The 25,651-nt window shown below is 44.5% G+C and overlaps 1 protein-coding gene across 4 annotated transcripts in view; it reads right to left on the bottom strand.

The window, feature by feature from the left end:
- Nucleotides 1–25,651, bottom strand: part of CFH (complement factor H) — a 695,946-nt gene that overhangs the window by 529,173 nt on the left and 141,122 nt on the right. For all 4 annotated transcript variants that reach the window (XM_088478854.1, XM_088478855.1, XM_088478856.1 and 1 more), the window contains one exon: nucleotides 21,193–21,378. In XM_088478854.1, the coding sequence (XP_088334980.1) occupies nucleotides 21,193–21,378 (186 nt within the window). The remainder of the gene's footprint in view (nucleotides 1–21,192; nucleotides 21,379–25,651) is intronic.

The raw sequence follows: 25,651 nt of genomic DNA, 5'->3' as shown, positions 1-25,651 counted from the left end.
GATTCCTAACCCTATTCAGTGTTGTGTACATCCTCACAGAGTATTAATTCATCCCCGCTGGAATCCACAACCACAGGTCCCTCTATACTTTCTGTAGGCTTGTCTCCCTGAAATAATTGATAATTAATTTTTATGAACATCATCTTCTCCACATTTTATGGAAGCAACCTCCTACGCCGTTCGCTGACAAGATTCTTGGCTGCACTAAACACTCTTTCTGAATACACACTGGAGGAGGGGCAACTTAGGTAAAATAGAGCCAGTTTGTATAGGGACCTCCAAATTGCCTCTTTTTCCTGCCAGTACAGGTACAGACTGTCTGACATGCCTACTTGGATGCTGTCACCGATATAATCCTCCACCATTCTGCCAACGGTGACAGTATCATATGCAGTGACAGTTGACATGTCAGAAATTGTTGGCAGGTCCTTCAGTACGGAACAGATGTTCAAACTTGGTCCTGCCTGCCCTGCACCACCGCTAGCGGGTTGCTTAGGATACCTAAGTTGTTTCCTGTCAGCTCCAGTTGCGGGAGAAAATTGCTGTTGATGTGTCTTGTTCCACTTCAGCTGACAGTGTTTTCATCAGCAGGTCTTTGCACCTCTGCAGGCTTGTGTCCGCCGGAAAGAGAGATACCACGTAGGCTGTAAACCTAGGATCAAGCACGGTGGCCAAAATTTTGTGGTCTGATTGCAACAGATTGACCACCCTTGAATCATGGACAAGCGAATGAAGGGCTTCATCCACAAGTCCCACATACTGAGCGGAGTCGCTCCATCTTAGCTCCTCCTTCAATTTCTCCAGCTGCTTCTCAAAAGCCTGATGAGGGGAATGACCTGACTCAAGCTGGCAGTGTCTGAACTGACTTCACGTGTGGCAAGTTCGAAGGGCTGGAGAACCTTGCACAACACGGACATCATTCTCCACTGCACTTGAGTCAGGTGCATACACCCTCCTTTGCCTGTCATAGGTGGATGTATACGCTTGAATAGCCTTTTGCTGCTCCCACATCCTCTGAAGGATATAGAGGATTGAGTTCCAACCTCTTGATTCAGGTGATGACAGGGCAGGTTGAAGAGTGTTTGCAGGTGCTCCAGTCTTTGGCACGCAGTCGCTGAATGGCGAAAGTGGCCAGAAATTTTTCGGACCACCCAAAGCCTCTTACATAAACTGGTAATACACAGCGTAGCCTGCCTTGGAACGAGCTGGTGTTTCTGAGATGCTGCTACTGGTGACGCTGCTGTTGTTGCTGTATAAGCTGATACATTTACCCAGTGAGCTGTCACAGTCATATAGTCCTTAGTCTGCCCTGTTCCACTTGTCCACATGTCCATGGTTAAGTGGATATTGGGTTCAACTGCATTTTTTTAGGACACTGAGGACACTTTTTCTGACGTCTCTGTACATTGTAGGTATCGCCTGCCTAGTGAAGTGGAATCTAGATGGGGTTTGTTACTGGAGACACGCTACCTCCATCAATTGTCTAAATCCCACTGCACTAATGGCAGATACTGGACAAACGACTAACACCAACATAGCTATCAAGGCCTCAGTTATCCGCTTTGCTTCAGGATGACTGCTGTCATACTACATCCTCCTCGCTAAGGACTGCTGTAGGGTAAATTGCTTAGTAAAAGAAGTAGTGGTGTTCCTACTTCCTCTCTGGCATGATGACTGACTACCAGCAGCAACAACAGCAGCGGCAGCAGTAGGCGTAGCAATGCAGGATCCTCCGGAGGAATCCCGGATAGGAGAGTCAGTCATGCCAGTGACATGGCCTGCAGGACTACTTCCGATCCTGACTGAGGAGGAAATTGACGAGGAGGGAATTGACGGTGTGGTTTGCAGGCACTTGGATACAACAGGACAAAGGGATTTAGGTGTCCTTGGATTGCTTACGGTCTTAGCCACAGTTTCTGAACTTGGCAGTAACTTATTAATGTGCTGCAGGTGACGTATAAGGGAGTATGTTCCTAGGTGGTTAACATCCTTACTCCTACTTATTAGAGCTTCACATATGCAACATATGGCAAGACAGTTGTTGTCTGGATTTCGAGAGAAATATTTCCAGACCAAAGAGGTGGAATGTTTAGTCTTCTTCCCAGGGATGACCGTAATGGGCTTTTTAATCCCACATACAGCAACTCTTTCCCTTGGTCCCTGATTTACACAAACCACATTACCATCAGAATTATCCTTGTCAACTTCCTTCTTAGCGCCATATACACCAATATCCTCATCCTTTTGTACTTCAACAGTGACATCTTCAATTTGAATATCAGCAACTGGACTGTGGGTGCTTCTTACAGCACTTGCAGAGGGCGTGCAAATGGTGGAAGGAGCCACCTCTTCCCATCCAGTGTTAGGAAGGTCAGGCATCGCAACTGCAGCCACACTTGGACTCTCCTTGGGGATTTGGGATATCTTCTGCATTGTTCTTTGCTGTGCATTTGCCAGCTTAAATCTTTTAATTTTTCTATCGGGAGGAGGAGGTCATGTGAAGCTGAACCACTAGTCATGAACATAGGGAAAGACCTTAGCCGTTCCTTGCCACTCCGTGTCGTAAATGGCATATTGGCAAGTTTATGTTTCTCCTCAGATGATTTAAATTTATTTTTTAAGGTCATTTTCCTGATCTTTGCCATTTGGGATTTTATATGCCCTCTACTATGACATTGGGCATCGACCTTGGCAGATGACGTTGATGGCATTTCATCATCTATGTCATGACTAGTGGCAGCAACTTCAGCACTAGGAGGAAGTGGTTCTTGTATTTTATTTTTATCGGACACATTTTTGTCCTCCATTTATGTGATTTGATATACGTGCGGCTAAGGCGCACACAAACACAGAAAAAAAATTTTTTTTTTCAGGCACTTTGTGGGGTACACCACCCTTCAACAGATGAGCCACCCAGCCCTTGACTTTTGACACAGGCGCATGCTTGGCGCTGCTTCTTTGTTGATGCACGTGCAGCTACACCACACATAAGTCACAAACACAGAAAAAATATTTTTTTTTTATTCAAGCACTTTGGGGGTTACACCACCCTTCAACAGACAAGCCAGCCGGCCCTTGACTTATGACACAGGAGCATGCTTGGCACTGCTACTTTGTTGATGCACGTGCGGCTACAGCGCACACAAACAGAACAAAAATAATTGTGTTTTTTTGCACTTTGGGGAGCACCTTTGATGGACAGAGCACCCCTTTAGGACTATAGCCTTTATGGGACACTGCACAACACAGCCCAGTCAGCCCCTATGGACTTTTGAGTGGACACAGCCCCTATGGACTTTTGAGTGGACACAGCCCCTATGGACAACAGTAGCACAATTCCCACCCTCCCTCTTCACTGTCCACAGCTGGAGTGAAAAATGGCGCCGACGTGGGGACCTTTTATAGAATCCAAAACCCGCAATATCCGATAGCGGGATGATAATGTTTTGCCTCGATTTCAGATCCGAGTCAGGCAGGAAAACTCAAACCTGACTCGGAACCAGCTCGGAACCGGCTTGGATTTCAGAAATCCGAACCCGCTCATCCCTAATATATATATATATATATGTCACTTGAAAACAGGACGGCACTCCTGAAGACTTAGTGAACGCGGAAAAAACGAGGCAGACACACCAGTGTCAAAATCAACATTTCATGATATAAATCATTTAGTTAGAAATGATTTATATCATGAAACGTTGAATTTGATACTGGTGTGTCTGCCTCATTTTTTCCGCGTTCAATAAATCTTTAGGAGTGCCGTCCTGTTTTCAAGTAAGATGTGATGTGATTTTTGGAAAGGCACCCAGAGCAATTGCAGTGTTGGAGAGGAGTGCCAGCCTGTTGGACTATTTATATATATATATATATATATATATATATATATATAATCACCCTTTTCAAGATTGTACCCCTGAAGAAGTCCCTTGCCAGGGACGAAATGCGTAGGCTCTGTTTTTGTTGCCGTAATCCATCTACCAACAGTGAGTGTTCCTACCATTGTGCTCACATCCTTAGAGGTGATGGTGTGAATACATCTACCCCACCAAGGCATTGAATATCAGTAACCATTTTTATTTGATGTAAGAAAAAAAATGTATACATTGAAAACACTTTTTTATCAAGATTAAATAAACGAATATTTTACTAACAAGGGACCATTCGGCCATGTTTCAGGTGATTTTTTGGTGAGAAAGTCTAATTCCAGGAACTACAGCTCACCCACATAAAGGGCATCTTCCGAACTACACAAGAAGAAACCTCACTTAAAGGTCCTAGGAACCAGAATATATCAAAAAAAGACATTTCACCTCATTAAAAGACTTTCTGACTAATTGAGAATCTTTTTTATTGTATGTTGTTTGTTGGGGCCCACAAACAGGGGTTCCGATTCCAGGTGCAGCTTCATTTTCAGCTCAAGATAAAGGTATTGTGTGTGTATATATATATATATATATATATATATTCCATAGACAAAAAACCTTATGGTTTCACATTACCCATTAAGGCTTCTTCAACATGATCTGGAAATTCACAAAACCTATGGAATTTTTGCCACTCAAACTTCAAAAAGCAATTGAATTATGATCATTAAGGCTGAGGCCTTAATGGATGTGTTCCTTGTGTAATACAGATACTGTATGCCATGACACCATGTGGTTAACTGCAGATTCAGTGCTCTCACAGAGTGAGATTGCTGTCACTCAAACAACGGTGGCGGCTGCTGACAGGGCAGAGAGGGCAGCACTGACCAGGGCCGTAGGGAGGGTGGTGCGGCCAGTGCCTCTGCACTGGGCGGAAACCTTCAGCGGCACCGGCCACACACTTCTCTGCACCAAAGGTCTGCAGGAAGAGACCTCCGGCAGTGGTGCGAGCCGCACAGTGAATTTCGGTGGAGGATCCCGCCCTCCCTCCTCCCCTCAGTAGTAAGGGTAAGCGCTCAGGGGGGGAGGAGTTGGGTGGAGAGGGAGTGAGAAGGACGGCAGTGCTGCACAGGGCGCACTGCCGTCTAGCTACGGTGCTGGCGCTGACAACACTGTCCTTCTCTCCCTCCCCCTCCGGCTAGCAGCAGCCCAGCAGCTGCTGACAGGGCAGAAAAGGCAGCTATGAGAACACTGTCCATCTCTCTCCCTCCTCCGGCTAGCAGCAGCCCAGCGGCTGCTGACAGGGCGGAGAAGGCAGTGCTGACAGTGCTGTCATTCTCTCCCTCCCCCTCTGACTAGCAGCCGCCGGGCAGAGAAGGTAGTGCTATAAGTGCTATCCTTCCCTCTCTCTCCACCCCCGCTAGCAGCAGCCTCTCCCTCCCCCATTTTTGCAAGCCCAACCCCCCATCAATAAACAGCAGAGCCCTGGCCATATATATATATATATATATATATATATATATATATGTAGTATATGTGTATGTATATATATATATATATATATATACAGTATATAAATGTATATGTGTGAATATAAATATATGTATATGGATTGTGTGTAACGAACAAAAATTATTATGATGTGACATGTAACCGCGATGGTTGGTCACCTAGAGTTGTATAGTAGACAGAACTTATTCAATTTAAATAAACTGGATATAGCTGCTGCTATCAAAAACACAATGGTCACTTAGCAAAGATGTAAAGAAAGAGATGGTGATAGCGCAAATATATAGATTCTATAGAAGAGATGGAAGGACAGTGTGTGTAAATTACACTTAAAGATCTATCATGAGGCAGATATGATAAAGAAAACATAGATTTAATAAAAATTCATTGTACAACCTTACATATTGGGAAGGATATAAATCCTATAGGTGAATGGATCAAATATACATCAATGTACTGAAATATGAACAGTCAGTGCAGGGTTAAAAAATCAGAGGAACAATATGAATCAACATATAAAAATTGGATTGATAAATTAATGGAAATGGATGAATCCCAAAGGGAAAAATCATGTAGTTCTCAAGCACGTCACTGTATGTTATTAAATGACCTAACCCGCAGGTTGGTGTGTTAGGTGATCCGTATCTCACGCTGTGTGAGTGAAACTTGGGTTTCTCCCCATGGGATTGACAGCTTGGCAGCTGGGCAACTGTGTGCAATTTTCCAAGGGGGGTTCCACAATCCTGTAGATGGACTTACTGACAGTCCATGTCCCACAGGTATCAGAAAGGATGTGAACAGGTAGTATCTCCTGGCGTGTGTAACAGCTCGGCAGCTGAGCAACTTAGTGCTGGAATCAGCAGGAGATCCTATGATCCTGTATGTGATGCTGCTGGAGACTGGCTGAAAACCAAGGTGCAGCGTGGTGGTGAAGTCCAGTGAAGGTGCAAATACTCAATCCAAATGTGGCAAGGAAATACATCTCACTATTGAAGTCAATGGTGAGAACCGCTCATTAGCGAGAGGTGGAAGGCTCGCCTCTCTCAGCCAATGAGCACTCCGCACTGGGATTTCTGTACTGAAATCCTGTGGTGGAGCTGTCATTCGGGTAGTAGTGTTCTTAGAGGACACTACTAATGTTCGTGGGTCTGGGTATTTCTATTTTTTTTTTCCAAGACCCTGGATTACCTACTTTGGAACAAAGAGAACAGATCCACATATAGGAGGTGAGGTGAGTATGGATTTTTTTATTACAGGTACTCCATTGGATATCTACTGGAGAAGAGGAAAGAATGGCTACAGGGATACATAGGTGAGTATGTGAGATAGTGTGTGCTTGTGTGAGTACATGTGTGGTGCATGTATGTTTTAGTAAAATTTTACTTTTCTATGGTGTGTGTTGTGTGGTTTTTTAATAGTGCTTTGCTGTGGAACTACAGGTACCAGCAGGCCCGTTATGCCCCGTATGCTGATACTTGTGGTTCCCCAATTAGCAGCATGTGGGGGATGCTTGCTGGGAACTGTAGTTCCACAGCAAAAGCCAATATTTTAACTTTACTTGCACCACACTTTACACAAGCAACTCGGCACCCACCGCCCAGTGGTGCCGGGGATATCCCCATACTATCAGCCCGGGGTGCCCCGGAGAGGGGGACCCCTTTATTGGTGAGGGTCCTCAGCTCCTCAGGGATCCCTGGCCTGGGCGGACTTGCGATCAGGGGTGATGCTTCGGTTGAGGGGCCCGATTAAATGGCTCCCCTGGCTGTGGCATAAACCCCCCGCCTAGAGAGGGTCTGGTGCTGGTTCTGGTAAATACAGGGTACCCTACACATTATTTCCCCTGTATTTCCAGAACCAGGACCATCTAAGATCCCAGTGCTGGCTGAGATGAATACGAAGGACCCCTACATAATTTTCCCTCATATTTTGGCAATCAGGACTGGTTCTGAAAAGCCTAGTGCTGGTTGTGCTTAATATGAGGGACCCCTAAGTTATTTGTCCCCTGTATTTAGCACAACCAGTACTGGGTCTCTAAGCCCGGTTGTGATTGTTGTTTGTGGGGCCATGTCATTCTATTTTACACAAGTTTTTTTTCTAAACACAGATGGCCAGTCATGGTTGTGCTTAAATACAGAGGATAAAATGATGTAGAAGTCCCCTTTACTTAAGCACAACCAGCACCAGGCTAGACAGAACCAGCCCTGGTTGCCAAAATACGGGGGACAAATGAAGTAGGGGTTCCCCATACTTTGCGCAACCAGCACTGGGCTCTGATCCAGTCCCGGTTTTGGAAATACAGGGGAAAAAATGCATAAGGTCCCCCTGTATTTACCAAAACCAGCACCAGACCCTTTCTAGTGGGGAGGTGATGCCATAGCCAGGTGATCCCTTTCACCGGGCCCCCCAACCAAAGCATCACCCCTGACTGCTAGTCAGCCAAGGCCGGGGATCCCTGGGGAGCTGGTGATCCCCACCAATAATTTGGTCCCCCTCTCCAGGGCACCCCAGGCCTAGGCTGATAGCCCAGTGCTATCCCCAGCACCCCTGGGTGGTGGGCACAGGTCCCAGCTATCCTCCTCTACATGCTGGTACTTAGAGAACCATAAGTACCAGCATGCTGGGCATTAGAGCCCGCTGGCACTTGTAGTCCACCTGTAAAAATTTTTTTAAATAAACACAAAACACTTTAAAATGTTAATATTTATTTTGCAACTCTTCACCTGGGGGACAGTGGCCTTTAAACTCTTTTATGTGGCCGCCACCACCCCAGGGCTTTGTTATCCTGTATCTTTGCCTGGCGGGCACCACCACCATGCCAGGGCTATGGCATCTTCACCTAGTGAGCAGTAACCTGTGTCAGCTCTTTTGTATTGCCACCGCCCACTAGGATTTCTGGTGTTTTCACCTGGTGGGCGCCAACCCAGCAGGGCTTCGGCATCTTCACCTAGTGGGCGGCAGCCTTTGTCAGCTCTTTTTCATATCCGCCACCCACTAGGACTTCTGGCATCTTTGCCTGGCAGGTGCCTACCTACCAGGTCTTTGGCATATTCACATGGCGGGAGCCAACCCACCAGGGCTTTGACCTCTTCACCTAGTGGGTGGCAGCCTTTGTCAGCTCTTTTGCATGACTGCCACCCACTAAAACTTCTGGCATCTTCACCTGGTGGGCAACAACCTGGGGAGTTGGCAACCACCCCCCAGGCAAAGATGCTAGAAGACCTGGTGGGTTCGGCACCTCTCAGATCCAGACCCGCTGCCAACGCCACCACAGCCACAGGTTCCCTCGCCACCACCTGCCACCTACACTGCCGCTGCCGCCATTCATGCCACCATCGCCGCCAACACCCGCATCTCATCCGCCGCTGATGGCTGCACCGTCGCCACTTCCCCATCACTGCTACTGCCCACTGCCATTGCCGCTAACTCCCACAAAAGGCAGCCATCTGTGTACACCCAAGTGAAGCCACAGTGAATACACCTGCTGGAGGCTCCTACTGAGGCTGCGTAACAAGTTGAATAGTCCTGTCTGTTTAATGGCGGATTCTTGAGGTAATAGTTTAAAAACTGTAACTTTCTAATTTACCTGAACCCCAAAAGCACATACACTGGAACAATAGCTACCTATTAAAACAAACCCCAAGTCTAAATTTGCCCCACTCTGAATTATGCCTTCCCAAATGTCCCCAATAGAGAACAGCAGAAAAGTGGTCCTAATTGACAGTGTCAGAAAAAAAGTGACAGGTGGAACTTTAGATTACTCCCAAATCCTCATTTTTTGTTTTTGCCCTGAAATTTGGCATGCAGCACCGAGCGACAGTTCTACCAGTCCAAGCTAAATTTCAGCTCCGTACCTCTAATAGCATTTGACGTTTAGCCCCTTAAACACCCTGCCCTCCCCCTTCGGAATTCTCTATGGAGAAATCCATTTTTTTAGATGCAGCCTTAATATGCCCAAAATATATATATATAATATATATATATATATATATATATATATATAATGTTTCATTTTCTTATTCCAAAGCAAAATATGAAGGGAAAGGACAGGATGGCAGTTAAGTAAACTATAAAAATGTTTATAGTGTATGCAAAAAGACAGTTAGCAATGCCCCAAACAGCATACAATGCAAGGAGAAGCGGTTCAAGAATTGGATTGTCCTTGGGTCCTCCCACCCACTCTCATGTTGTTTATATTAAACAGGACATGCACAGTGGTTTAATAAACCAATCACTTCAGTGACTGGGACTGCCACTTGTGGCTAAAGTGTTTGTTTTTTTGGGGCCACCACAAAACAAGCTACCAATGTGCATCTGGTATTTCTGGCAATGACCTCTATGTACAAACTTGGCCTACAGAGGCATTATCATCCTCACCCTCATCAGTGTGTACATCATCTTCACACAATATTAATTGATGGAATACACCATTACAGGTGCCTGTGGAATTTAACGTAATTTCCTCATGGAATTTGTAACCATTCATTTTGATGGAAGTAGCCACCTACGCCAATTGCTAACAAGTTTCCCAGTTGTGCTGATAACACTTTTTGAGTACACACTGGAGTGTGGGCAGCTAAAATAAAGCAAAGCCAGTTTGTGCAAGGGCCTCCAAATTGCCTTTTTTCCCTTTATCAGATGGAGTCGTGGTAAGGGTGTCACTAATTTTTGGCAATAGACCATACCAGATGTCAAACTGTTGTGTTGACTCATCTGCATCAGAAGTGTTTCTTCGGAAAGCTGAGTTTTTTCCTGCTAGCCGCAGTTGCCAGAGAAACTGAAGGAGGAGATGTCACTGTATCACGAGCCACTTCAGCTAACAATTTGCTCACCAACAGCTTTTTGCATCTCTTCAGATCTGTGTCCATTGGAAAGAAAGACACAAAGTACAATATACACCTAGGACTGAGCACGGTCGCCAAAATGTATTGATCCGATTTTAATATGCTGACTACCCTTGGATCCTGGTGAAGAAAACAAAGGAATTGATCTATAAGTCCAACATACTTAGCAGAATGGCTTTGTTTCAGCTCCTCCTTCAGATTCTCAAGCTACTTGAGAGTCTAATTAGGGGAATCACCTAACTCAAGCTGGCAGTATATGAACTCACTTCACAGGTGACAACTTTGAATGCTTTTCAACATGGAAAGCATTCTCCACTGCGCTGGAGTAAGGTACATTCTCTATATGTCATAGCTCATGGAAATTGAATTTTGTTACTATCTCTTGCTTCAGCTGGTGGCAGAGTAAATTAAACTGTCCTTGCAGATGCTGCAATCTTTTACATGCAGTTGCTGAAATCCAAAAATGTCCTGAAATGTTTCAGGTCATAGACAGCATCTCCTGCATGGTCCTCTCACTTAAACACAAAAAATCTGCACCACCAACTTGATTGTGTGAGCAAAACATGGGGCGTGTTTGAAACCACCCAGCTGCAATGCCCTCACAATATTTGTGGCATTGTCAGAAATCACAAGTCCCGAGGAGAGTTCAAGCGGAGTAAGCCATTTTGCAATGACTTCCCTGAGTTTTTCTAAAAGGTTTTCACTGTCATGCCTCTTAATGAAGCTTGTGATACACCGAGTAGCCTGCCTCTGAATGAGCTGGAATTTGTTAAATGCTGATGCTGTTGGTGCTGCTGAAGGCAATACACCCACCCAGTGTGCTGTCACAGTCATGCAATCTTTAGTTTCCCCTTTTCCACTTGTCCACATATCTGTCATTAAATGGACAATGTGTACAATGGCATTTTGGAGGCCACTAATTAAGGTTCTTTAACTTCCATGTACAGGCGGGGAATTGTTTTTCTAGTGAAATGGAATTTAGATGGGATTTGGTAGCGGGAACACAGGACCTCAATTAACTGTCTAAAACCCACTGCATTAATGGCATATATTGGATGCTGATCCAACACCAGCATAGCTGTTATGTCGTCAGTGATCCACTGCGCAACTGGATGACAGCTGTCATACTTGCTTCCTCTCTCAAAGGAATGTTTTACAGTCAATAATTTTTTACTTACTTTTTTTCCTAGAATGTTAAAATCTATACATATACTTACTGTGGCTTTAAAAATGCTACAGATGGCAAGACAAGTGTTGTCTGGATTTGGGTAAATATAATTATACACATAAGAGGTGGATTCCTTTGTTTTATTCCCAGGCATGACAAGGGCCTTCTCATTAAGGGCAAGAACTGCTTCCACTGGTGCCTCACTTAAGGTGCCTATCCACTACAAGACAGGCAAAAGACTGCACAATTATGACATTGTAATCGTGCAGTCATATGTCAGTCTGTGATGTGCCTACACTGAATGAGCAGTCGTTCAGTGTAGGCACAATCAATCATCTGCAAACATGCTGAACCTGACATTCAGGACAGAGGTTGGGAATCACTGGTCTAGTGGATAGGCACCTTTAGACAAACAAGATCCTCATCATCAACTTCCTCATTAGCGTCTGTGTCAGCTACACAAATATCCCCCTCATCCTGTTGCACTTCTACCATAGCATCCTCCATGTCTAGGTTAGCATTTTATTGACTTGTGCTGCTCATCCCCACATTGGCTAAGGATGCCAAAATGGTGGAAGGAGGCTTCTCTATGAGTACAGAAAGGTCAGGCTCACACATAGCACTCATAGACACAGTTACTCTCCTCAGGGATTTGTGATGTTTCTGGACAACAGAGAGTTTCTTCTAAAGCCGTAGTGGTTATTTTCAGAACTGATTTTCCATTTTTTATTTTATTGACACCTTTCCAAGAAGGGCTAGCATCATCATGAGAGGCAGAAGAAGATGCCTCAATGACAGCATGCAGAACCACCATTTCAAAATAAAGGCCAAGGCCTGAGCCATTCTTTGCCATTGTGTGTGGTAAATGGCATGTTGGCAATATCATGTTTTTATGCACTAAACTTTCCCTTTATTAGAGGTGTTTTTTTTCTTTTCCACTGTAATATATATATATATATATATATATATATATATATTTTTTTTTATATATATATATTTTTTTAGTAGATTATGTTGAAGCGGTATCGTCATAATGATTGGTGGTGGCAGCAGCTGCAGCACTAGTAATTGGTTACTGCTCCAGCTGTTCTGTTTATTAATCTTCGTGTTCCATATTTTTTTTTACAATAACAATTTTTCCCACCCCGTGTGACACACTACGTGCTGGCCTTTAACCTACGGACCATTAGTGATTGGCATCTCACAGACACAGTATCATGACCTGAGTTTTTTTTCTAAAAAAATTATAGTATATACTGTATATATTCTTTTTTTACAAAAAAAATGTACGCACCAACTGCTACACACTGCTTGGTGGCCCTTCACCTACAGACCGTTACTGACTGATATGTTAGTCAAAAGGCCATATTCAATTAGTTTGCAAATTGGCCATCCGATCGGCCGATATATCGGCCGTGATCAGCCAATTTGCACACAATTTTATGGCTGATTTCACCAACGATGGCGAAAAATGTCAGTTTTTTGCCTAAAAACTGGAGAAAACTTTTCTCCGGCCTAGGGCAGGCGAAAAAATTAGCAAAATCCCTATTTTTGGGTAAACATGTGGGGATTTCTTACAGAACCTTTTGGAAAGCCCCCCAAATGATACTTTAGCAAAAAAAAATAGCAAGTTGCGTACTTTGGTGAAAAACTGGCGCTGAAATTTCTGTCAATTTTTTTTTTTCCCGTGAAAAATGCATTTAACATATTGGGTCTGGTATTTCAGATGGCCATACGGCTGCGCCATGTGTTTTAAACATCGCACGTGGCTGGCGCAGGTGGTTTTTTAACACTGCTAAAAAAACGCCTGGACCAGTCACGTACAATGTTTAAAACACTTAGCACATTTTTATGTCCCTCCAAAATACCAGCCCCAATACATTAAATGCATTTTTCACGCAAAAAAAAATATTGACCAAAATTTCAGTGGTCGTTTTTCGCCAAAGTACGCAATTTCCGAAAAAATGTTTTGATAAATTATCATTAGGGGAGCTGTCCAAAGGGTACTGTAAGAAATCCCCACATTTTTACAAAAAAAATAGGGATTTTGCACATTTTCCTCCTTTTTTAAATGGAGAAAGTTTTTGAAAAATTGGCAGTAAATTAGCGATACTATCACCAAACAAATGGCGATATTATCGTGGGTGCGATAATATTGCCGGTAATTGAATACTGCCCACAGTATCATAGCCTGAAATTACAGCAAGAAATATTTTTTTTAAGCCACACACAACAGTATTAATTATTAAGTAAATTATGTTCCTGCACTATAAAAACATACAATGATTTGCTGACTGCCTATCCACAAAAATAGATTGGCCAGTATTACCTAGGGGACTGTCACTGTAGGTGGTACTGCCCATCAAGGACAGTGTCACTAAATCTGATTCTCACTTTCACTGTCACTACTAGGCTAACTTAGCTAAGCTAACTAAATAAATAACTAACCCATCCTAGCCTAGCCTACCCTCCTTCCCCTCCCACTGATGAAGTCTGTAGTGAGCAAATGCATTTGGGCTTGCCTGTATGTAGATGCAGTGACGTTGGCATACTTGTAAATGAGGCTTGGAACACACGCAGCCCAGCGTGGTTCTGAGTTCTTTGCCAGCGGCTGATGTATACATAGTATGTGGAGAACGGTCCTTACCATAAAGCAAATACTGGAGGAATTTGAGATTGCCATCCCTGGAGACCAGCGACTGATACAGGCTTGTGTTATACTGAATATTTATAACCTTCATGTACATAATAGAGTGCTTTTTTTACCATATAAAATTGTTCCCTCCCTGCTTGTTCCTAGAATACTCAATCTTAGTCATGTTGAAGCCGATTGTCATGATCTTGTTGTTTGTTATTATTATTATTATTATTATTATTATTATTATTATTTATTTATTTATTTATATGGTGCCACAAATGTTCCGCAGCGCCTTACAAAGTACATAAACAAGTTGTAGACAAGCTACTTACAGAAAAATACAATACAGGACCAGGAAATGGATAATATATATTGCTAAAGTAGCGACCATAACACCCAGATAAGCAACAGAGCATAAGCAACCAAGTGTTAGGTGCCCTAGTGGAGATTAAGAAGTAGATGAAACTAAAGTAGGGAGAAGCACAAGAGGGTAGAGGGCCCTGCTCGTAAGATAAGAACCTACATTCTAAAACAATTGTTAAATTACATTGTTAAATCTGGCTTGGAACCCTTGGGACTAGCCAACATGCATTTAAGGTGAGATGGCATTATTCAACTCTGGCTCATAGGTATGAACAGGAGGACAAGCACTATAGTTAGTGTAGGCACCACAGACTTGTGATATGCAAGTATGTTAAACTGGAACCGAGACAGTTACCCAGGGCACTGGGTAACCCCTCACCTAGCGACTGCAGGAGGCCAACCAGGCCAGGGAAATACTCCAGTGACGATGGGAAACCCGAAACTCAGAATATCATAGTACCGGTAGATAGGAACTCAGAACTCAGGCCAGGAATCAGAGTCTTATGTATGCAGGATACAACTCAGGAAAGCTGAAACCCTGGTACAGCTCTAACACAAGACCTGGAACTGGAACCAGTGCAGAGCTTGGAATCTAAGAGTTAGGAAGACTAATACAGCACTGAACACCTCAGTGTAAAGACTGTATACCTCACACTGAACCCTAGCCCTGGAACCAGCACCCTTCTCTGAACCAGCCCAAGAAAACAGCACACTGTGCAACAAAACCAATACCACTAGCAGATTAGCACACTATATACCTGGACAACCACTGAGCACAGAGTAGAACAGCAGAAAAATAAACATGCAATGTCTCTTATGGTATGATGAAATAGTACTGCAGGCAACAGTTCACAGGTAAATGGCAGTGGTATATTTGTGGCTGGAGTGTGATGGTATGGCTGATGTGAATGCAGTATGGGAACTGCAGGGTATGCAGGTAATCCAGAGGCACAGCAGTGGATGGTACTTAAACTGTTAAACAGCATGGAGACTGTAAGCTGGCAGGTGTTGGAGGCACAATGGGAGTTGAGTAACGGGCTGTGTGCAGCGTGAGGGCTGCGGTGCTGACAGATACTGCAACACAGTACAGATGGTAACTAACTAGAATCAACAAAGTAGCAAGGTAGTGACAGAGGACAAGAATACAGGATACAAAGTAACCAGGGACTTGGAACTATCCAGGGAAGGAACACATTGTTCAGGCAATGGGTTGCACACAGGAACTGGTTTAAGTAGGAAGTTGTCTGTAGTCATTGGACTAGCAGACCTGGTGTGTGAACAGGTACAGCAATTAATCACAGGGAGACGTCCTGTGATATTTTGAAACAGCCATGAATGAATTTCTGCACCTGTCAGCAATGCTAATATTCAGATTTATGGCACCGATATGAGGAAGCAGCATGACTACAAGGAATTTTGAAAGGATTTTATTTGGACTGCTTGCTAAAGTAGTGGACAAGTGGACACATTGCGCAGTTAAAGTTTTTCCTATATACTGTATATGAAAATTTTTGTCAGCAAACACCACATCAGCGGCGGCAACCATTAGCGTCCGGTCATTGGCTGGGATCCACGTGGGCTTAGCCAATGAGCGGCTCCTCCACGTGGGTCTCAGCCAATGAGCGGCCGCTAATGTTAGCCGCTGCTGATTGGCCGGCAGCCCGAGACTGATGTCAACTCGTTCCCATGAGCAGAAGCATGTTGTCACACTGTATCCGGGGCACGTATTGGATTTCTGTGGAGAACATCGAGGGACATAAAGGTGAGTATTGGATCTATTTTTACAGGTAATTCGATGGGATACTTTACGTTGACAAGGGGACATGAACATCTGGAAACAGGTCAGTAGAAGGAGACAGTCATTTTCACTGTGTGTTGTGTGTTTTATTAACCATTACTTTACAGGTGAACTACAGGTACCAGTGGGCCCTTAATGCCCCGCATGCTGGTACTTGTGGTTCTCCAAGTACCAGCATGCGGGGGTGGCTTGCTGGGATCTGTAGTTCCACTGTAAAGACAATGATGAAAATTCGAATTTTTACACTACACCTAACACTAACAACCCACCACCCACCGCCCAGAGGTGGTGGGGATAGCCCCGGGCTATCAGCCTAGGCTAGGGGTGCCCTGGAGAGGGTGACCCCTTTATTGGGGGTCCCCAACTCCCCAAGGATCCCTGGCCTAAGCTGACTAACAGTCAGGGCTGATGCTGTGGCTGGGGGGCCTGGTGAAAGGGCACTCTTGGCTGTGGCATCAGTCCCCCGTTAGAAAGGGTCCAGGGCTGGTTTTAAATATACGGGGGAACCTCACATCATTTTTTTTCTCCATATATTTAAAACCAGCTCTGTCCCTGCTGCATGTTGCTGGTTCATAATTTGCAGTGGAACCCTACACATTTTTTCCCAGTAAATTAAGAATCAGGACAGGCTGGCAAGCCCGAGGCTGGTTAGTGTTTTTGAGGAGGACCTCACGTCATTTTTATTACAAATTAACCCTATTTTAACCATTTACAGAAAGAAACATACACAAATCACATTGATTAATGTATGTTTCTAACCATCTCGCAGCTCAGGGGGTTGAGAGTTTAAAAATTGATTTTGACAGAGAGTTTGCTCCTATCTCACCTGAGCTTGTCATCCCGATTTTTGGTAAATTTGAGAGATGTATGTTTTAGGTGAAAAGTACTTCTGATTTGGCCTGATGGTGAATTGATTCGAGATTGCTATCTCTCCCGAGTTTTACGAGTGAGATGAGAGAAATCTCTCTATAACTCACCCGACTTTACCTTTAGTAAATTTGCAAGCAGGAAAAAAATCAATAAATCACCCGAGATGGTCATCTCGACCTATCTCGATTCTTAGTAAATTTACCCCCTGGACTCTAAGCTGGCCAGTCCATCCGTGTTACCAAATTTTCTATTTACCAGTCCAGTGTCGCCCTGGAAACATGACAGGTGGCATTGTCGTCCTGAAAAAAACATTTATTGTTTCTGTAGAACTGCCTCAATGTAGGGATCACAGAGTTATTGAGAACATCTCTATACTTCTCAGAACTTCAAACCTACTGAAACAGCCCCACAGCACAGCACACAATTTCGTTTGCACGGGGTGTTCAATCACTTTTGTCTACATATTGTGTATATATGTATTTTTTTAAAGTCCCTAGTAGGTGTCTGTCTGTTTGTTCGGGCTAATCTCGAGAACCACTGGACAGATTTTGATGCAGTTTTTACTATTCTATATTCTATACAGTGGCGTAACTATAAATTTTGCTCCCCTCTGCCAAAAAAGTTTCTAGCAGCCCCCCCCTCTCCCCCAGCCAAAAAACTAAAACACACCCAAAGATGACGTTTAAGGTGTGTAGTTCCATGATACAGTAATGTCCCTTATGACACAATAAGTAATGCCCCTTATAACACATTATGCAACACCGTAATGCCCTTACACAGTTTGCCACACTTTAATGCCCCTATAACACATAATGACACACAGTAATGCCCTTATGACAAATTATGCCACACCGTGCCCCTTATACAGTGCCCCCTGTAGTAGTCCTCCTGTAGTTGTGCCCTTTATGCAATGCCCAATGTAGTAGTGCCCCTTATGCAAAACCCCCTGTAGTAGTTCCATTATGCAGGCCCCTCTGTAGCAGTGCCCATTATGCAGGCCCCCCTGTAGCAGTGCCCATTATGCAGGCCCCCTGTAGCAGTGACCCTTATGCAATGCCCCCTGCAGCAGTGCCCATTATGCAGGCCCCCTGTAGCAGTGCCCATTATGCAGGCCCCCTGTAGCAGTGCCCCTTATGCAATGCCTCCTGTAGTAGTGCCCCTTATGCAATGCCACCTGTAGCAGTGCCCATTATGCAGGTCCCCCTGTAGCAGTGCCCATTTTGCAGGCCCCCCGTGCCCATTATGCAGGCCCCCTGTAGCAGTGCCCCTTATGAAATGCCCCATGTAGCAGTGCCCATATGCCGTGCCCCCTGTAGTTGAGCCCATATGTCATGCCCCCTGTAGTTAAGCCCATATGCATTGCCCCCTGTAGCTGAGCCCATATGCCATGCCCCCTGTAGCTGAGCCCATATGCCATGTCCCCTGTAGTTGAGCCCCCACCCACACCCGTCTACCTCAGTCAGGTGATTCATGCTGCTCCTCTTCGGCTGAGCGCTTCTCCTCCTCACAGGCAGCCAGGCACACAGAGAGGTGGTCCGATGCGTCGGCGGTGGTGGAGCTGGCCTGACAGACACTAGAGGTCCAGTAGGACCACTAGCATCTGTCTCCTTCTAGGCGGCAGCCATTTTTGGAGAGACGTTTTCAGCAGATTTCATGCGGACGGCAAGTACACTTGGAATCTGCAGCCACCACACCCCTCAAGCCTCCGCGCTCCCAAGCCACCGCGGGTTCTGCGGGGGCTGTAGTTACACCACTGTTCTATAGAACATTTGTCAAAGTAGGTTTAGGTGTATGAAACATTATTTTATGACAAAAGGGAACTGAGCAGTGACTATTTTAGTAAAGCAAGTCAATGAAAGGAAAGATGTTTAAACGCTTTCTTGACTTATGCTGCCTAAACCAATACAATATGAACTTTATTGTATACCATGTAGAGAGTGATAAGTATTATCCGGTTGCTCCACCAAAAATGATGTAAGCCCTGTTTTCTGATGCAAAATTATTTTTTTCCTTTTTTTTTTACTGTTCCTATTCCAAGGAGTCCAATTCCTGATAAGAGTCTGCTTTGGCATAACAATAAATAAAGCATAGGGACAGACACTTAACGTGGCTGGAGTTGAAGAATAGCATGTTTTTCTCATGGACAACTTTACTTGGCCCTTTTGTGTCACATGAATACTACAGTGCTATTATGTGCCCACACATCTATCCTCTGTGCGCTACAAGTCGTGCCACGCATAATGTGGGAGCTCAGTGTGACTCGGTAGCGACAAGCAACTTTTCATGCGTCTTTTTACCTTTAAATGCATCTTAGACATAGTGATGCGAATAGATAGCAAAAGCAGCTTCTGATGATTAAAATGATATGCAGCATGCCTATGTTCTGTGTGCGTATCTGCATGTGTAATGCTACATTACAGTGTTACAGCCGCTGACACTGTAACATATCATTTCACATGTAGATACACCAGCTCACTCACTCAGAGAACATAGGAATGCTGCATATAATTTTAATCAGCAGAAACTGCTTGTGCTATCTATTCACATCATTGTGTAAATAAGACGCATTTGAAGGTAAAAAGACGCACGAAAAGACACTCAGTGCTTCCAAGTCACGCCACGGCATGGTGTAACTAGAAGGGACGTTTAACATGCCAGTAGGCTAAATGTATGTGGCCACATCTGTAAATCTTTTCATGTTGATGCCAGGAGCAAACTAATTATGTTGTCTACAAGGCAATCTTATAAGACCTTGGTTAAAAAAAGACTATCGCTGTAAATTCAAAATTGTTCCTGCGGGTTTGCTGGTGTGTGTTCTGGAAATAATTTACATGAAAGAAACTGATTAATTGTTTCCCTTTGGACAAGGATGAACATTAGGTCAAGCAGCATTTGACAACACTCTGATCACCTCTTCACAGAGCCACCTCATTGCAAAAGCTACCTAAGAGGGTTGAAATGGAGTGGCTGCTTGTGCTGGGCATCCCACTAAGCACTTCTTTCAAGCAATTCTACAGAATGGGACAATAAATAAACACCTTTGATGAAGAGCACTCTCCATTTTAAATATGCTTAGGCAGAATAAATACTGTAGATTGTCTTTCCAAATTTAGAATGGAAAGTTTTTGTTCAGCAAATTATAACCACAATGTATAGTAATTCCCTGGCTCAAAATGAACCTTCATCAGCATAAACTGTGGATGATAAAAATGTACCTGTCACACTGTGAATGCATAGTAAAATACAGACACATTTACAGTTTTGAGCAACTAGCACTTACAGCCACTTACACCTGGGAAGGTGGATCCCTGACATACAAATTTAAATTGAGTACAGTAGACATGTGCACACATTAGTGCCTAATAGGATTTGGCAGATGCACCTCACAGAAGACATGTTTTTGTAATGATAAATGCTGATGTACACATGATACATGACAACATCAGCACAAATCTTTACTCTATATTTTTGATATTAAGCAGTCAGTTTAAAATGTTTGTAATTAAATAAGCAGAGTGCAAAGCTACAGTATAAAATACTATTACCAATTCATCCCTTTCCTACAGTACAAAGTGAAGTTGTAAAAACACCTTCTTGTTGAGTGCAGCTACAGACTAGGGAGTCTATTTACTAAGCACTGTTAGGAGTCAGAGTGAAAACCAATCAGCTCCCAACTGTAATTTTTCAAACACAGCCTGTGAGATGGCAGTTGGGAGCTGATTGGCTGGTACCTTATCACTTTTCACTCTGTCTCCTAGCTTAGTAAATAGACCCCTAGATTAGAAATACTCTGAGCTTCAAGTGGTCAACTGGCACTTAGATTTTACTTATTGCAGGCACAGTAATATATACCAGGTATTCACAAGTAAGCAAGGTTGTTATAGGTTGTTTGTATAAACAAGAACAGACACATTCTACACAGATTATATTCAGGAGAGAGTACAAGTCTGTTTATAATAAGTGATTGGATGTATTTTTCTGTTGAGCACAGTCAACAAAATATTGGGTGAAGCAACCTGTGCAGCCGTAACTGTCTTTGGCAGTAATAGGCAACTGTAACTTTACTCTTTTTATGTAATAGTAAGATCACTGAATGTCTAAAATGAAAAAGCAGGTTATATAAATGATTATAAACTACTTACTTAAACACTTTGGTTGAGGATTCCATCCTGTTTCAGAACAGTCAGATACTCCCCAGCTTCCGCTTTTTTTTTGTGGCACAAAGCCGGTATTACATGAATAATAAATAACTTTATTACGACGTGCTGGAAAATAATAATTTTCATAAAGGTTTCCATTATTTATTTGAGGCCTGTCACATCTTCTGTCTGCAGAAACAAAATAACATATTGTGTTAAGTCACATAAAAAAGTTTCCTCACTTACATAACGTAAAGTTTCCATTTCAATTTGTCCTACATCCTGTCATTAAGAACTTATGAGTAATTTAACAATTAATAAGAAATAAACAACATCATGTAACAGTTAGTTGTCATACTCATTGGCTGTGTTTCTGCTATGGTAAAGGAGAAATCTATATTCTATTCTAAAAGTGGAAATATCTTATTTTAAAAGTACCCAGAACAAAAAAAAGAGAAAAATTGTAGAACTTTGGGCAATACAAAGTTTATGCAGTTTATTTGTTGGGGTTATCACCTATTGTAATAGATCTTCAGGTCAGTAATGATGATGAGTTGTCACTTATGAACTTCATGCATGGAGGACTATGAGATTCCATTCACTTACATTATGATACTCCCTAAGCACATTGTTTAGGAGAACTCCATTCATCTATTTAATCGATTAATATTCCTTGGTCCATGATAAGATTTGAAATGTTAGGGATAATTTTGCTACTTATCTAATTCAAATTCTCCTAATTTATTAACAATATTACATGTCAAATAACAAAACAAATATTCTATTGCATCATTTTTTAATGCAGCTTAGATTTGTGCAATTTTGCAAAGAAAACAATGTATGGTGTGCCCCCTGTAGTGGTTCCCCTTATGCAGTGCCCCCAGTAGTGGTCCCCCTTATGCAGTGCCCCTTATATAGTGCCCCCAATAGTGGTCCCCCCTATGCAGTGCACCCAGTAGTGGTCGCCCCCTATGCAGTGCCCCCAGTAGTGGTCCCCCCCTATCCAGTGCCCCCAGTAGTGGTCCCCCTATGCAGTGCCCTTTATATAGTGCCCCCAGTAGTAGTCCCCCCATATACAGTGCCCCCAGTAGTGGTCCCCCCGATGCAGTACCCCCAGTAGTGCCCCCAGTAGTGATCCCCCGAAGCAGTACCCCCAGTAATGATGTCCCCCCCCAGTAGTGCCCCAAGTAGTAGTCCCCCCCAATGCAGAGCCACCAGTAGTGGTCCCACCCAGTGCAGACAAAGACACACACATACAAAAAAGAAAAAAAACACTTACCTGAATCCCCACTCCTGCTCCTGCCGCCATCCACTCCTCTGTCCTCCCGGGCCGGCCCGCTTTGAATTATGGGAAAGACGTCATGAAGTCTCTCCCATTACCCACTGTGGGAGCCGGAAGATGGAGCTCATGAGTGAGCTCTAGCCCGGCTCCTGCAGTGGGCGCAGCAACCAATGAGAGTCTGTCTAACTGTCATTGGCTGGCTGTCAAAACAAACACACTGCTGCTGGCACTGGTGGCAGCGTGCTTGTTTCTGTGTGTAGAGCAGACTGGACTCACTGCAGTCTGCACTACAGTAACCATCGGCGGGCCACGGGTTGAAGACCCCCTGCCATAGGATTTGATAGGTCAGGACAAACATTGCATTTTGCCCTATCTCACAGTACTACACTGTAACTCATCAGTATAGTATCTGATTACCACCTTCCTCTACACTGTTGGTCAATTGTATCATATCACTAGGCATATGAGGATTATTTTAAGTTAATAATAATGATCCAGTTTACCAATTTAATTCCTCTTTCATTCTTGGATTAAGGCCCTGCAAAATGCTAGGTTTCTTTAGACTGTTGTTTTTATTCTTAAAACATTAATCTCTCTGAACTGCCAACCTAAAGGTAAATTCTGGGGTCAGGGGGAGAGTTATGGTTAGGAGATAGGGGTAGCCACTAGGAGAAGGGTAAGGGATAGGCTGCCGGGGGGAGGGGGATGTTAAGTTTAGGTTATGGGGAGGGTTAAGTTTAGGCACTAGGGGAGATGGATTTAGGCAGCAGGGAAGGAGGGTTAGGGGTAGGGAGTGGGGGGGTTAAGATACTGACTGACTGTTGGGATCCAGAAGGTAAGTAATGGGGTTAGGGGGAGGGTTAGCCACTAAGGGGAGGGTTAGGTTTAGGCTGTGGGGAGGGAGGGTTAGCTTTAGGCACTAGGGGGGAGGTTAGGTTTAGGCAGCAGAGAGGGTTAGGGGTAGGGAGAGGAGGAAGAATAGGATACCGACCAAAAGGTGTTGTTATCCTAAACCTGCCAGGATGCCGGCATCAGGATTCTGACCCCGGGGATCCCTAGCGCCGGCATCCCATACCCAACCCATATTCAAGGGATGTTCAGATCTCTGGACATATTTTAAATATTGGTTTTATGGTCTGATCAAGACCATTGTGTGGAACTCTTTCATGTCTCTAAGCGTGTTCTTTATAAGGACTGTTTGGGGGAATTATGCTGTAATGTCGATTAGTCATTAGTAGATACAGATTTCTTGACTTACTTCATCTGTCATTTAAGCAGAATCAGATGGGATCTGGTTGTATCCATTCATATTAAATACAAATAATGTAAATCGTGTTTTGGCTAGTTGCTGGGAGATGACAGGGCGGTAGTTAGTCAGATGCAGGTGCATAGGGCCAGCGACTGAGTCTTTTGTCGCAGTTGCACTGGCATCAGTAACCATGTTTAGTCATACATTCTGCATCTCCACAGATCAGGTGCAAAATCCAATGGTGCGACCAATGATGTATGTTTACATTATGGTGGATTAGCACCACAGCCGGTGGGTGTCTCATTAGGATGACTATTGGCTGCAGCATTATTCTAAAGATGCAGTTGCTCTGTGACAAAACACGCATGCATTATACTAATGATATGTCAAGTTAGTGGCATCAGAAGGGGGGTGCGGGGGGTGTGGGCCGCAACCGGGTGTCACCCGCCGAGGGGTGACACCAAGGTGCAGGCTCCCCCTCGGTGACAGGAGGCGGGTGCTGCACTGTAACATCATGTGACAGGAGCCGATCCTGTCACAGAGAAGGAGCCTGCACTGCCCTCACCTCCGGCATCCCCCATTGATAACTAACTACCGGCGGTCTCGGGACGCGAAGCCACGCCCCGTTCCCAAGGCCACGCCTCCTCCATCGAGGCCACACCCCTTTTCAGCGGAGTGCGCGGCTCCGCCGCGCTCAAGGCATCCCTCCCCGCACCGGGTGTCACCGCGGGGAGGGACGCCACTGTGTCAAGTGACTGTTATAATGTATGTTACGGGATGTAGTCAGCATCCCGGCGTGCAGGTTGCCGACGTTCTAAATACCGACACCGAAGTCCCAACAGGACGGGATCCCGGCAGCAGTATCTCAACCATCGGCATCCAGAATGGTAAGTTTCATGGTACAGGGGGAAAGTAGCATTAGGAAACGGGGTTAGGTTGAGGTATTACGAGGAGGATTAGGCACTGGGAGGGAGGGTTAGGTTTAGTGTGTGGGGAGGGGTGGTTATGTTTAGGCACTAAGGGGGGAGGTTAGGTTTAGGCACTGGGGAGGGGGTCTTAGGTTTAGGCCCCAGGTAGGGTTAAGGTTAGGGTAGGGGATAGGGTAGGGGTAGGGAAAATACTCGCCATTACTTGCTATGGGTGTTGGGATTCTGGTTGTCGGGATGCCGCTGTAGGAATTCTGATCAGCGGCATCCCGAAAGCTGGGATATCATACCCACTCCGTATGTTTCTTGTACTGCACTGAGGATACTTTATCACACCTTAAAAATAAGTAAGGATAACAATATTGATATATTGTGGTGATTGGGATGGTTCTGGGGTGGTTATGATTAGAGATGAGTGGGTTCGGTTTCCTAGGAAGCGAACCCACCCGAATTATGGGGATCCGAGGCAGATACGAGTCGGCTCAGGTTTTCCTACCTGTCTCAGATCTGAAAACGAGGCAAAACGTCATCATCCCGCTGTTGGATTCTAGCGGTTTTTGGATTCGCGGCCATTTATCATTCCGACTGTGGAGAGTGAAGAGGAGGGAGCTGGGAGCTTTGCTGTGCTGTTGTGTTGTGTTAGAGGCTGGCTACTGTTGTCCATAAGGGCTGGCTCTTATCTTCTATAGAGGGGCTGGCCTTTGTCGTGTCCATAGGGGCTGGCTGTCATTGTCCTGTCCGTAGGGGCTGGCTGTTGTACTTGTCCTGTCTATAGGGGCTGGCTGGCTGTAGTGCTGTTGTCCAGGGGGTGCTCTGTCCTTCAGGGGTGCTCTTCACCCACCCCCAGTGGGAAAATTAAATAAAATTTGTGTTAGCCATAATTGTCATCAGTGCAGGGGTGCTGTGCTGATGTCTGTTAAGGGGCTGCTGACTCTTTTCAGGGGTTCACCCCAGTGTTAAAAAAAGGCCTTTGATAAAGCTGTGAGTTTCACACAGTGAAACGTG

Source organism: Taudactylus pleione, unplaced genomic scaffold (genome assembly GCF_031769625.1).
Source record: "Taudactylus pleione unplaced genomic scaffold, aTauple2 ptg000223l, whole genome shotgun sequence".
In the NCBI taxonomy this organism is placed as follows: Eukaryota; Metazoa; Chordata; class Amphibia; order Anura; family Myobatrachidae; genus Taudactylus; species Taudactylus pleione.
Note: the sequence above shows the minus strand (reverse complement) of the source record. Positions and strands in the feature narration are given on the sequence as shown.